We start from the raw sequence: 15422 nt of genomic DNA on the forward strand, positions 1-15422 counted from the left end.
GGAGGAGTTATATTCGCGGTCAGGCAGACCGACGGACCAAATTGCTTATCTTTAGTACCATCGTTGGATTATAACCATTCATTCGACACCTCATTTGTCATTCTACCTGGCATAATGACGGAGTAGTTACATTCGCGGTCGGACGGACAGATGGACAGACAGCCTTGGTCAAATTTATCAGCTTTAGTACCATCCTTGGATTATAGGCTTTCATTCGACACCTCATTCGCTATTCTACCTGGTACAGTGACGGAGGAGTTATATTCGCGGTCAGGCAGACCGACCGACCAAATTGCTCATCTTTAGTACCATCCTTGGTTATAAGCTTTCATTAAATGTTCTAAACATTAATTACATTTTCATTCTAAATTAGACAATTAGACAAATTTGAGTGATATAATTGTTCTTCCCTGGTATAATTTTATAATATTGGGACATGAGAAGTAGGTAACAAACTATGATGAACCAATATGCGAAATAGATTTTTCCAATACTTTTGGTTTAGATTTTACCACGAGATACGAGCACAGTATTTATCCGAGTAAAATTTTCAGCGAGAACCCGTCCTTAAACCTCCTAGAAAATGAAAAGTTCGCACCTCATATATAAAACGATTTCGAGTCATCTTAGCGAGACCGCACCTGCATACCTCTCTGTATTGAAACTAAACTATCAGCTGACTATAAAGTCTGGAGTCCGCGCTTCGCTTAGATATCTATTGCGTTATTTCTCCGATAGAGGCAGCATCTCTCGGGAAAGAATATTTTCTCTCTGTTGCACTGCGACTTGGGGACCTCTCTTTCATACAACGGCCGGCCTTAACAGTGGTGTCATGGCAAAATTAGCAGTGCGGGAACGCAGTGCCGGAACGCACTGCTAATTTTTGTTTACAAAACCTAAATTCTCTATTATTTTTTTTTCTTTTCTTAACCAGTGCGGGAACGGCGTTCCCACACTATGTCACCACTGGACATTAATAAAGATTATTTTACTTAAAATGAATCTTGGTATAAATTATTATATTAATTTTTTGTTTTCGTTAAAAGTCCTTTAACAAGTAGAGATGCACATATGTTTCAATTATTTGAGATACTCTTTTGTAGTCAGTACTTGGAAGATAACTATTAATAATTTAATTTGTAAAGATTTGTTAAAAAATTATATACAAAGTGGTTTTGCCGGTATTAAATAAATAAATAAATAAAATACGTTTGCATGTCTTATGTTTTCCCAAATCGTATTTTGTATATTTGAAATTAAAAATAATTTGCACATTTTAAATGCAAGTTTTTTTCAACTTTATGCACTCACAGACAAAAATATTGCATATTTTATTTTTGAATGTAGGTATATCTTTTTCCTTTTAAAAAATTTTGTACTTTTTATTGCTAAATAAGTTGAGCTGAACTATCCTACGTATATTTATTGTCAAGTAACTTGCATATTGCAGGGCCACAAGTAATTTGTAGAGAAATTAATGAAATAGTCTGATTTTGCTTATAACATTTAATTATAAAAATAAATAATAACGACAATAGAACAATTTTTTACGGCAACATTGTAACAATTTAGTACCTAGTATTTCCTCCTCTAGCTCTAATGATTGTCTGCATCCTTCTAGGCATGCTCCGCAGTCGATTCCATTCTTCCTGTGCAGCAATTCTTAATTCTGTAATTGAGTTTGGAGCTGGAGTTTCTTGCTTGTATACGTCTTTTTAGGACGTCCCATGTATGTTCTATGGGATTTGCATTAGGGCTCATTGGTGGCCAGTCTAGAGCCTCAACTCCAACATCCTCAAGATATTGTATGACTGTTCCTGCGGTATGTGCACGGGCATTATCATGCATTAGCACAAAGTTATCATACCCAACGAAGCCGGCATAAGGAAAAACATGCTCTTCAAGGATGTTCCGTATGTACCAGTCAGCATTCATTCGAATATTCACCTCAATATGCTCCGTACGACTCTCCCAACTAATGCCACCCCATAGCATTATTGAACCGCTACCAAAACTAACATGTTGTACAGATTACATTCTGCGAAACGTTCTCCAGACCTTCTGTATACTTGATCACGTCCATCTGGCTTCCATAATTGTATGCTCGTTTCATCTGTGAATAGAACTCTTCTCCATTGATGTTCGTTCCAGTTAACGTGGGCTCTTGCAAAGTGCAACCTTTGAGTTTTATGCCGTGGTAGAAGAAGTGGAACTCTGGCAGGCCGTTTTGGATTTAAACCAACCTCTTTAAGTCTTCCGAGTCACAGTTTTGGCACTTACATTAACTTGTCTTGTGATCAGTAACTCATTTTTGAGATAAGAAGGTGTAAGTGTACGATTTCGCAAAGATTTAAGTCTTAAATATTGGTCATCTCTTGGCGTTGTACATCTTTTTCGTCCTTGACCAGGTCGCCTTTTGAATTCCCCATCTCACTGTATCGCTTTACTATATAATACGAGAAACAGTCGACTGATGGATATTCGCTATCTACGCAATATTTTCTTGTCTGTAACCCTCATTTCTTAAAGTAACAATTCTAGCACACACTACCTCACTTAAATGTGGCATATCAGCAAGAAAACTGCAGAATCGAAAAATAAAACTCTCCAACTGACATATATTCAAACTGACAATTCAACAAAACAAGAATTGTCAAGTCGCCAAAGAACACTTTCCATACTATGCAATGTTTGTTAATTTGTTACATTGATGCATGTTCAGTTATAAAGACTATGTTTAACCATTTATTTATCTCTAATCAATTAAAATACGTCAAATAAATAAAATAAATAGATAAATAAATAAATAAAAAAATACTTAACATTTCAAAGATTAAAAGTAAACAAATAATAACGATTGAAAATAAAATATGCAATATTTTTGTCCATGAGTATATATTTAAATAAAAAAAATCCACGAGGAAAATAAAATTCCTGTAGCTGGCAGTATACCATAAAATAAATCACAAAAATACGAGATCCATTGTAAAAGGTTCCCTAAGGGTTACATTAAATCACAGAACGTTTTCAGATTAAAAATTTCCATCATCAGTGTTACTATAAGCCAAAAATAGCATGCCTGAACCACCAAAATGTTTTGGGTAAAAACCCTTTGGGGCCGTTCAAGTATTACGTAACGCAGGTTGGGGAGTCAAAAATCTTCAAAAATCGCGTTACGTAATACTTGAACGCTCCCTTAAATGTTGAAAATTGTTGTTATATACTACATATTTATGTTTAATAATATTTATCGATGTTGCATATATTCCTGGATATTACCCAGGGCAACACAGGACTTTTCCCACGTGGTTGGAATTTAAGGATTGAAACCTCACATATAGGAGTATTGGAGTTAAATGACCAACTCCATTTAACTCCAATATGCGAGGTTTCAATCCTTAAATTCCAACCACGTGGGAAGAGTCCTCTGTTGCTCTGGGTAATATCCAGGAATATCTATATCGTGTATGTGTGTGTGCTGCTTACCCTTCACCTTTATCTGTGGTGATTTGTAGACGAAAATCGACAGAATTTAAACTAAGAGGCTTCCACTTGAGAACTTCATCACATCTACCAGGCACATAGTGCTGTAAAAAACAAATATCATAAATGCATTGCATAATTGAATAATTAATAGTCCAGTATTTTAATAATAATAAAGTCAACGGGAGAATAGAGATAAAATATATTTAATTATGCATGAATTTGGTATACCAAGGAAATTGGTAAAGTTAGTTCAAGCCACCATGACTCACGCAGAAGTGCAAGTACGAGTTCAAAATCAAATGACAGATCCCTTCCAGATAACTACAGGGCTAAAACAGGGAGATGGGCTATCACCGACTCCGTTTAATATATGTATGGAATAAGTTATAAGAAAAATTTCCGTAAACTCACAAAATTTATTGTTTATTAATTCAAAGCAGATTGTAATGTACGCAGATGATCATGTAAACTTGATGGGAGAACCGCAAGAGACGTCACAGAACTGGGGAGATATGGGGAGCTTGACGAAAATGTGAAAGAAATAGGGTTGTGTAACGGAATTAATTAAGCCTTCAGAAATTTAGATTTAATTAAGTCAATTCAGTTTTAATCCTAAAATCTCTTTATTAAAATAGTTGAATTATTGTTCAATACGATTGTTTATATTAGCTTATATAATATTAAATTTATCTAGGTAAGTAGAGCACACGTATCGGCGACTTTGACCCAAACAAATTAGCAGAGTAAACATAAAGCATATTATTATTGTATTTACGAATTATGATATTGAAACTGAAAACATACAGGGTGTCCCGGAAAATAGTGCGTTCCTTAAAGGTATAGGTAGAAGGCACCATGTAGAACAAAAAACTCTTATAACATTTTTTTCTAAATGCAACCGTTTGACCAAAAAATTAAAATGTATTTTGGTAGGCAAATTTAAATCTGACAACTATGTGCGGTACGCAAATTTATACATAGACAGTCCCATGTAAATAAATAGATAGGAGATAGATAGTAAACAGATAGTTTTAAAGAATCCTGTTTAGTGTCAATGCCGAAAATGTTTTCGAATAGTGAGTGTATTACCTATTATGTTATTACCTATGAATGGTGTTTGTGAAAGGTTACTTGAAACATCTATTCGGTATAATAATTATTTTCAAGTAAGTACAACTTAGTTATTTCAGTTCACAAGTAAACAAATTACTGAGACATTATCTGGTGTATTTAAGTTCCACTGTAAACTATTAAAACTATGTAATTCAGTTAAAGCCCTCAGCAATACTCAGCATTCAACCCATTTAAACCTTACTAAATACATAATACTAGTTCAGTTAAAATATGTGTTTTTATGTTAAAAGATGTGTAATTCGTTTAAAATTATGCAATAGGTATTTCAATACATTTCAAAAGAAAATAATTTTAGTAAACAAATAGTAAATACATAAGTGTTACCTACTATTAGGTTGGATTATTTTAAATACTGTTAATCACAATCACAAACGAGTTCTTATTATGTTATTATTCCGTAGTGCGTACGATGTTGCCAGTTTATTAAAATTTCCAAACATTAAAATACAGGTATATGGAAAACAATGTTAACTTTTTTTTGGAAACGGTTAACTTTAGAAAAAAATGGTATAGGACTTTTTTGTTCCAAATTGTGTATTCTCTCCATACCTTAAAGGAACGCACTATTTTCCGGGACACCCTGTATAAACAAATACATATGAGTTAAATAGATACAAAATAACATGAGATAATTAAATAATTATTACTAAGTCCAAGCAAGCGAGTCAGATATCATCAAGCAGCTGAATATGTTTTTATATTGTATTTAGTAATGATGAGTACTTAATGTGTATCAAGTAATAACGCACCGCATCCTAAGGGTAACATCCCTTCGTATAATACAAAACTAAAGACCTAATATAAGCAAGGAAACAATGAAACTTGCAGAATTTGACAATTTATTGACGACGCTAATGGGGGCTATGCTGTATCATTTACGTAAAGTGATTACGTACATGTGTAAAGTTCAGAATTACGTACATCAGATTACAGTCGTCAAAACATAAGTGTATAAAGTGGTATGATGTATCAAAAAAATTACGTATCATGTAATTTAGGGTTCTGTCATGTCCTGACTGTCAGTTAATTCATGTTAACCCAACTTTTTGCTTGTTTTTAAGTTTAATGTTTATATTTTGAAAAGATGAATTTTGTAAATCGGTTATTTATGTACTTAAATGCTGTGGCAGAAAGACATAATTTAAATCTAGAGTGACTTCAGTTACGAGATGGATTACGAGACAACCAGTAATCCGTTTTTATGAGATATTTCAGTGCCAAAAACTATTACTGTGACATAAAATTAAATAAAACATTGTAATTACTACTAGATTAACAATCTTATATTTTTTATGTTTAGTGATAATGTTTAAAATTTAATGGACTAAGCTCATGTTGTAAGTTTTTATGCGTCTTTAATACAATGCTTTTTTGTCTTAATTTCATTGTATTTACTGAGAAAAGAATTATAAATTTATTTTAGACTTGATGAAACAAATAAATTTTGCGAAAGCTTGATATTAATACATTCACTGACACAACTGCATATGAAGTCACTCCTTAAGAAGATGTGACTACATGTGAAGTGTGTCCGTTAATGTGTCTACAGAGTTTTTTTTTATTCTGCCCCTTAACTTAATGACTGCAACCTCAAAATACAGATAACAGACACTAAGAATTCAGCTTTTTCACCCATTTAGTGAAGATGTTTTGTTTACAAATCAACATTATCAGTTTATCTACATTTCTGTATGCTATACCGCTATACCTACTAGAGGTGTATGCTAGCTTGGGAAAAGATCACTACAGAAGCAATGCAACCAATTTGTGACAATAATGTTAGAAGATCCTAACGATTCCAGAGCAACAACTAACACATCCAAGGAGGAAGCTACAGCTACCTGAGGAAAGGAATGCGGAATGTTTCAAACAATCAATGTTTAGAGTTTTTCAAACAAGGAAAGGTTAACGCAGACCTATTCTAACTTGGCTATACTGTACTGATGATAGCTAATGAGTCAGAGACATGTGTCTGTCTTCACATAGTATATCTTAAACATACTGTATTTTTTCAATCCTTGTTGCGAGACGTGCTGATATATACTTCCTACTTGATTTTACTGTCAACTCGCACTGACCATGAGGAAGTGGTTCAAGCACTTCAAAAAATAAAGGAACCAGAGGATATTCCTGGGGAAATGTGGAAGCCATTAGGAGAGGCAGGAATAAGTTGGCTAATACGTTTATTTAATAGAATTATGGAAGTTGGACAAATGCTAAACGAATGGAGAAGCAGTATATTTGTACCCGTTTATAAAAACAAAAAAAAAATACAATAATGAACAAACTACAGAGTCATAAAACTACTTAGACACTTCATGAAAATATGAGAGAGGCACAGTAAGTACTCAGTTCTTATTTATACTCATTAGTTTTGGATCAGTAAACAAAGGAACTGCATAGACCTGGATAATGCGTACCAAAAAAAAGTTGATTAATAGCTAGCTGAAAATTATTTGTTAATAGATTAACAGTGTCTAGTCAGACAAACTTTGATATATGGGAACAGGGGAAGTATTAATTGTGGAATAAGTTAAAAATTTGGAACGTCAGACTTTGAAAACGTTCCATGTATTTTGTCGGACAGAACTTCCAATTGATTTATTTCCATTTCATTACTCTCATGCAAAAATCAGACTGGTGTTTATCACCAACTGGGCATTTTAATGAGTGGAACAAGAAGAACATGTCAAATGGCAGGAATCATGTTGGGTTAGTAATATCAGTCTGATTTTTGCATGAGAGTTTAATGAAAGGGTAAATCAATTGGATGTTCTGTCTGACAAAATACACGGGAGTTTTAGTAATCTACGTTCCAAATTTTTAAACTGTTTCACAATTAAAACTTCCAGTGTTTGCGTACATCAAAGTTTGTCCGACTAGACACCGTTAAGCTATAGGGCTTTTCATTCACAGTCATTTGTTTCGAGCTTCTGTCATATGCCGTATAATCCGTGTATAGGGCTTTTCATCGATTGTCATTTATTTCAAGCTTCTGTCATGTGTCATATTATATTAATATGTCTACGTCATATGTCTTTGGTTTGTATCATTGGTAGATGCCAGTAACGTATGACGTAGATATATTATGTGACACATGACAGAAGCTCGAAACAAATGACTGTGAATGAAAAGCCCTATATTAATATTATATAACATATGACAGGAACTCGAAACAAATGACAATTGATGAAAAGCCCTATTAGCAAATTTTCAGCTTGCTATTAATCAACTTTTTTTTGGTACGTGGGATCCAGGCCTAGCAAGGTAAGGGTGCACTCACTAAGGAGACCAAAGGATGGTATCCTCGCCTAGAACAGAGTATCCTACTACTCTTCATTTTCGTGAACTATCTCATCGCATTTAACATAATGCATCGGGCGATCCATGATATGGTACGAGGGATACCACGGAGCGAGGGTCGGCGCCTCGTTGTGAGCACAACTTTACATTCCCTGGTACTTACTGTATCCTGATGATGTAGTGTTAGTAGGAAATAGTGAAAGCTACTTAGAACAAAAACAAAAATTCATTTTATGATATAATATTGAAGTACTAAAAAATCACTTAAAAATTAAACTAAAAATCAAATAAAGTCTATCACACAAACAACTTGGTTTCACAAATAAAAATAACAATATTTATTAATATAAAATAAACATTTTCACATAACCAAACTAAACGGCAAGTAATTTTTGTTTAGAAAAGTTTAAAATTACGTTTACGCGTGCGTTTACCTAAAAGAAATTACATACGAAGGTAGGCAACCCCTTGGATATCATTGATAGAGCATACCGATTTTACACACAAGATTACAGCCTGTAATTCGAGTTTACCGTACGTAATCGGTTTACGTAAATGATACAGCATAGCCCCCAATATTGAAGTACTAAAACAGCTCACATATTCTTGTTCTCATGATCATTTTTCAGTGCGTCATTAATTATGACGTCATATACTGTATTGGGTGTGTCGAGACTTATTTCATGTACTTATTGACGAATCTGACAGATGCCACAATCGTACTTAGCCATAGGTGAAAAGCTTGTGGAATTAAACTAATTAGTAATTTAGTAGATTTGATTTTTACACAATATGTTAACATGTAGGCGTTGATTGATAAATACGGAAAGATACGAAAGCCTATGCATTATTTTGTTGTCTTTAAAACCTCCCCGTATAGTGGCGCGCCTAGCTTAAATTTGTTGGAACTAGCCGTTGAGGGAAGTGTAAAATTCTCCCTACTCAAGGAGCTAGCCAAGAACACGCGGTTATTTTACGTGGCCCGTATTCAAAATTTTAACGCAGCAGTCACTATCATATTAATATGTATTATTTTTTTTGCTTTTGTTTCTGCAAAAATGTTGAAAATATAAATTGACTATAGAGTTTTTTTCACTAGTCTTGACCTCACAAGTAAAACTAGTAACTTTTCGAGTTATTTGCGAGTGAATATATTCATTTCTCAAAAAATAGTACGTTTTTAGACGGATTTTCGCAAATAACTTAAAAAGGAAGTATTTCACCAAAAAAACATTCATAGCAAAATTACAGCTTATCAAAAAGTGAAAAAAATGTTTTATATAAATATGACATATAAAGTCGTAGATCCAGTAAAAGCAGAGTTGTAGCTAATGAAAAGTAGGTTCTTATTATTTGTCAATTCAAAATTGAATATTTCTACATGAAATAACCAAAAAATTAAGAACTTTTCGGGGAAAACTCATCATAACTTTTTTAAAAAGTTTAAAAACAGCTTTATTTTTTTTGAGTTTCTAGTATCAGAAGTAAACAAGTTGCGCACAAAATAAAGTTGATCCCCTTTTTTTGTAAAAAAAATTTAAAAATCACCTCCTAATTAGCATCTCAAATGAAATAATCAGTAGCGCTTCATAAGTTACTTTGCGTATGTATGCTTATAGAGGATCTGTAAGTTTCATCGGTTCAAAATGCTTATTTTTGAAAGGCTGTAGTTAAAAGGGCTTCAATGAGTCACTAATCACGAGTATGCAAATTTGGAACAGCCATATCTTAACAAATTTTTGTATTACAGAAAAACAAAATATTTAGAAAAGCAAAACCTTTACACTTTGGGATATTTCGTATCACTGATAATTAGAAAGTTATTTAAAAAAAGGCATTTTTTTAATAAAAAAAATACTGTAAAACTAAATTTACGATAAAACTTACAGATCATATTATAAACAATACATAAGTAAAGTCACTTGTGAAGCGGTAATAATAATTTTATTTTAGTTAAAGGGGCTGTAGTTAAAAGGGCTTCAATGAGTCACTAATCACGAGTATGCAAATTTGGAACAGCCATATCTTAACCAATTTTTGTATTACAGAAAAACAAAATATTTAGAAAAGCAAAACCTTTATACTTTGGGATATTTCGTATCACTGATAATTAGAAAGTTATTTAAAAAAAGGCATTTTTTTAATAAAAAAAATACTGTAAAACTAAATTTACGATAAAACTTACAGATCATATTATAAACAATACATAAGTAAAGTCACTTGTGAAGCGGTAATAATAATTTGATTTTATTCGTCTTGAGGGGCCAAACGAAAAACAAAAACAACTTTTTTTCTTTTTAAATCGTGTTCTGTTGTGATTTATACCAAATTTATAGCATCTCTTTCGAAATAAAAATTTTAAGCAAGTTCCCTTTTAGAGGGTGATTTTCACGCTTTTTTAAAGCTATCTTTTACAAAAAAGGACCAACTTTATTTTCAGCGTAACGTGCTTACTTTAATGCTAGAAACTTTTTTAAAAACAAAAACAAAGCTTTATTAAACACTTTAAAAAAGTTGCGATGAGTTTTCCCAGAAATGTGATTCATTTTTTGGTTATTTCACGTTAAAATATTCGATTTGGAATTTGACGAATAAGAACTTACTTTTCATTAGCTACAACTCTGCTTCTACTGAGTATAAAGACTTTATACAGACATTTTTTTTTTAATTTTTATAAACTATATTTTTATTGAAATACTTTTTTCGATAAAATACTTACTTATTGTGTTATTTGCGTAAAACCGTCTAAAAACGTGTTTTTTTTTTGTTAAAAAACGAACATATTCACTCGCAAATAACTCGAAAAGTATTAGCTTAGTGAAAAAACTCAATAGAACAAAACTTACTACAATTAGTCAGTTTATCCACTTGATAATAGATAGATACTAAATAGTATTACACTTATTGATATTATAGCTACCTAGCCTTATACAAAGTGGATTTAGAAAGTCCACATCTACATTAGACAACCTAGTGGATATTGAATCTGTAATTCATGGGTCATTTGGATGTGATCAAGTATGTTTGGCTTATGGCTATCGTTTATTATATTTTATAACGCGTGCCATTTGGGGATTAGATATAAGAATTCTATTAAGTTGGTCAATTCCAGGAAATATAAAATTGATTAGTAATTTCCTATATAGACGAAACTTATTCGAATAGACAACGTTCTTTTAGACTGAAAAATCCAATTAAACGACATTCCTCAATGGTCTACTCGTTTCGCTTTTCCTTATTGCCATCAATGACATCGCTAAATCACTTAACCCATTAGTCATTTAGAAATTAGAGAATTGGTCAAACACTACTGGTCTAGAATTTTCTCCCACCAAAACGGAAACAATAATCTTCAGTAAAACTCCACAGAAGCACATTATACTACCAAAAATCTACCTAAAGAATTTCTTCTTCTACTTTTTCTTTTATATAGGCAGTACTGCCTGTTTTTCTTCAACGGTGCCTTTCATTCTGTCCCTAAATTGTCATTCCCCCTCTTTTCCTTGGGCGTCCTATACTTCTTCGGCCTAACGGTGACTTGTCCCTGGCTATTCTTACTATCCTTGATTCAGACATCCTGCTTATGTGTTGATTCCACTCTTCTTTTCTATTCTTTACCCAGGTTATTATTATTATATTATTATTATTATTATTACTTCTTACCCTGTCCTGTAGTCCTTTTCCAGCAATCCTTCTTAAGATCTTCCTTTCGTTGGTCTCCAGACGTCTTTGTATTTTGCTTGCATCTGGTACTGTTTTGGCAGTGTAAGTCATAATAACTGGTCTAATAACTTCAGTCAAATTACTTATATATTCGGTCCTTTGTTTCCACTCTAAGGTGTTTGTTTTTCCAAATTGTGTCGTTTAGGCATCCGGCCGTTCTACTGGCTTTAATTATTAGTCTTTAACCTCTTCTTCGATATTATTGTCGGCTGATAGATTAATTCCCAGGTACTTACTTTTATTGCCTAAGTCCAATTTGCATCTTATTGGTTCTTTGGATATTACTAAGCTTTTCGTTTTTTGGGCTATTTTCATATTCATTTCTTTTGCGTTAATGTTGAATTCGTGCAGTAATCTTTGTAGGTCGTCTTCGCACTCTGCTACTAACACGGTGTCATCAGCGTAACAGAGTATTTTTTATCTCTTTATCGCCTATTTTTTACCCTCTTTTTTTCTTCACTTGTTTTATTATTGCATCCAGCGTTATGTTAAACAGTAGAGGGCTTAGTGAATTTCCTTGCTTAATTCCTGTTTTTGCTTCTATATGGGTTCTGTTATTATTCCATTGACTTTCATTTTTATTTTATTTCATACTGAAATGTTTTCTATCAGTTTTATAATATCCAGTGGTAAATTTTTGTTATATAGTAGGTGTATCATATATTTTAATTGTATTCTATCAAACGCTTTCTCTAGGTATATAAAACAGAAAAACCCTCGCTTGTTATATTCTAATGATTTCTCTGCTATTTGTCTTATCACAAAAACTGTATCGTTATGATCTTCCACTTCTAAATCCTTGTTGTTCAACCGATATATTTATGCTCCCCATTATTTTCTTCATCAGTATTTTTGTTGTGAGTTTCAGTATAAATAGTGCTCCGTAAATTTATCCCTCTATAATTACTGGGGTCTGCCCTATCACTTTTCTTAAATAACGCTAAGATCTGAGTGGTACTCCATTCTTCTGGAATTCTTCCTGTATTTATTATTTTACTTATCAGGATATTCAGTTCTTTGTGAAGCCTCTCTCCTCCATATTTTAAAAGTTCATTAGCTATTCCATCTTTCCCTGGTGCGTTTCGATTTTTCATCTGTTTTAAGGCGTTCGTTATATCTTCCTCTTTAATTCCTGTTTGCTCATCCGATTCTAATCCTGGTTTTCCAGTTCTTCATGATTAGCTGTTTGATACAGGTTTTCTAGGTAAGTCGTCCATGTATTTGTCTCAATATGTTTTACTTCTATCAATTCCTTCATCTCTGCTGTTTGACCTCTTATCATTTTCCATATTTCCTTTTGCATCCCGTATAAGTCGTGCTCCATCTCTTTTGAAAATGCTTACCAATGTTCTGCTTTCATATGTTTGTCTCATTCTTTTGAATTTGTATTCTAGCTAGATTTTCTTTTTTTCTTGGCATTTTATTTTTATTTCTTCACAGATCCATGGTGTTCTTCTTTTCTTTCGTATATGTTTACTTATCTTACGTTCTCCAAGTGCGTCCGTTGCTGCCATTTTGATATTATCTCTAATCTTCCTCAACCTTTCTTCTATGTCTTCATCTAGTGTTATGTAGTTTTCGTTCAGTACTTTTTGCAGTTTTTTCTGGTATAGATCTCGTGTTGACAAGTCTTGTAGCTGTTCTACCTTTATTCTTGTCTCACATTCAATAGGGTCTTTTTTCCTGTTTTTGTGTAGATGTGTTCCGATTTTTCCAAGTACTAGGTTGTGATCACTTCCGATATTAGCTGCACTTAAACATCTTATGTCTGGTACTTGAGAATGATGGATGTTTCTGTTTGTCAATATATAATCAATATCGGATCTGTGTGCTCTTGTATTTTTGAATGTATATTTTTGTTGATCTTTGTATCTGAAGAACGTATTGTTTATTCGAAATTCGTTCTGAGAGCAAAAGTTAATAAGTAGTTCCTAAAGAGTTTACAATAAATTATTCAGAATTGATTAGCTTCTTGGGAATAAAACTGGATAATCGTCTATCTTGGTAAGACAATATACACTCACTCCGACTGTCAGCTCAAACGGGCTAAACTTAATGAAAAATATTTCTCATAAACAATGGGATGTCGACTTCCAAACTCTTACGACTGTTCACTGAAATTTGGGTTTCAACCTGAGATACAATACGCTAAAGTGTTACGTTTGGCTTGTTCTCTTGTATGGAATGAAAGCATGGATAATAAAGGCCAGCTCCACTAACAAACTTGAAGTATTTGAAATGAGGTACCTGCACCGAATGCTTAAAATATCATGGACATACTTAGGGACATATTGCGAGGAGAACGATATACTTGTCGGCAACTGGAACTCGAAGGAAACATAGAGGGTAAGAGAGGTCTAGAAAAAGATGTCATGGCTGGGTAATATTCGCCAAATGATATTAATGAAATTACTCTTAATAGAATAATGTAAAATCGTGAATGTATCTAATATCTCACCTGACAGTACAATGCACGGTGGACGCCTACGCAGAAATACACGGCACCAATACCCCAGAAGTAAAGTTAATAATAAATAATTCAATAATTATACTTAGTCACTATTTTCCCCCTAACTCGGAAAATATCGACCGCACGAAAAAACTTGGAAGAAATTGTAGGAAATCGCGATTGCAACAATTTACGAGTCCTTACCATTTTTCTCTCGAAGAGTTTAAAGTGGCCGAGCGGGTAACTAAGTCAATTTTATTTAAGTAAATACGGTTGCAATATCTCCAAACAAAATATACAATCATCATAAGAGACTGTAATTAACGAAAATAACTACCTAATTTTTTATCGAGATTATGAGGCAAATAAGAAATGTACAATATCTAAAATCACCCAGTGAGTATTTTTCTCGTTAAATAATTTTTTTATTAAATAAATTATATTATTATATATATTATATAAAATTATTAAATAAACTTTAGAATATTCAATGATTTGTTTCAAGAATTCAAATTAAAAGACAAATTACAACTACAATTATTCTTGCTAATTTAAAAACGAGTTTAGAAAGTAATACATACAGTCGGAAAAATGAAAGAATACCCATGAACGAACATATAAAACACACTGTATTTTCCTGTCACCGTGTCACGCAAAAAATTGGCCAGCGCAAGTACATGTAATAATTATTGTTACATGTACTTGCACTGGACAATTTTCTTTGTGACACGGTGACAGGAAAATACAGCGTGTTTTATATGTTCGTTCATGGGTATTCTTTCATTTTTCCGACTGTAGGTACACTCCAATAATTATTTTAAAGATTGCCATTGTTATCGTTGAATAAGAACTCAAATTTAAATGCATCAAAAGAAATAAATAATTTTTATTATAATCCGATCGACCCGACCGACCCCAAATTCCGATAACCAAAGCTACCTGAATACGTCTCATCGTTGTCTCAGGTAAATTCAATCTCGCACCTAGAAAGCTGCTAACGCCATCTATTTCTAAAACCACTGGTGTCGTACATAAACGCTCATTTAGTTTCGTATCTTCCAGTATAATTTATCAGTCAACGATGTAGGTATTTTTTATAAAGGGGAATAAAATTAAAAAGTAAACAATATTGTTAATTAAATTTATAAATATGGAAATATTAAAAAATGACACAAAACTGTCCATAAACTGTGTTTTTATCTTCTTCTCTAGGTGCTGTCTCCGCTTCAAAAGTTAGCAATCATCAGAGAGATCTTTATTTCTGAAACAGCGGCTCTAAATAATTCATTGTTATTATATCCAAACCAGTTCCTAAGGTTTTTCAGCC

The 15422-nt window shown here is 32.8% G+C and overlaps 1 protein-coding gene across 1 annotated transcript in view; it reads right to left on the reverse strand.

The window, feature by feature from the left end:
• The window catches only part of LOC126890811 (mRNA-capping enzyme), a 144624-nt gene that overhangs the window by 43726 nt on the left and 85476 nt on the right, over positions 1 to 15422 (reverse strand). The window contains exon 7 of the mRNA XM_050660001.1: positions 3487 to 3587. Within this exon, the coding sequence (XP_050515958.1) occupies positions 3487 to 3587 (101 nt within the window). The remainder of the gene's footprint in view (positions 1 to 3486; positions 3588 to 15422) is intronic.

The sequence above is a fragment of the Diabrotica virgifera genome, chromosome 8 (genome assembly GCF_917563875.1).
Source record: "Diabrotica virgifera virgifera chromosome 8, PGI_DIABVI_V3a".
In the NCBI taxonomy this organism is placed as follows: domain Eukaryota; kingdom Metazoa; phylum Arthropoda; class Insecta; order Coleoptera; family Chrysomelidae; genus Diabrotica; species Diabrotica virgifera.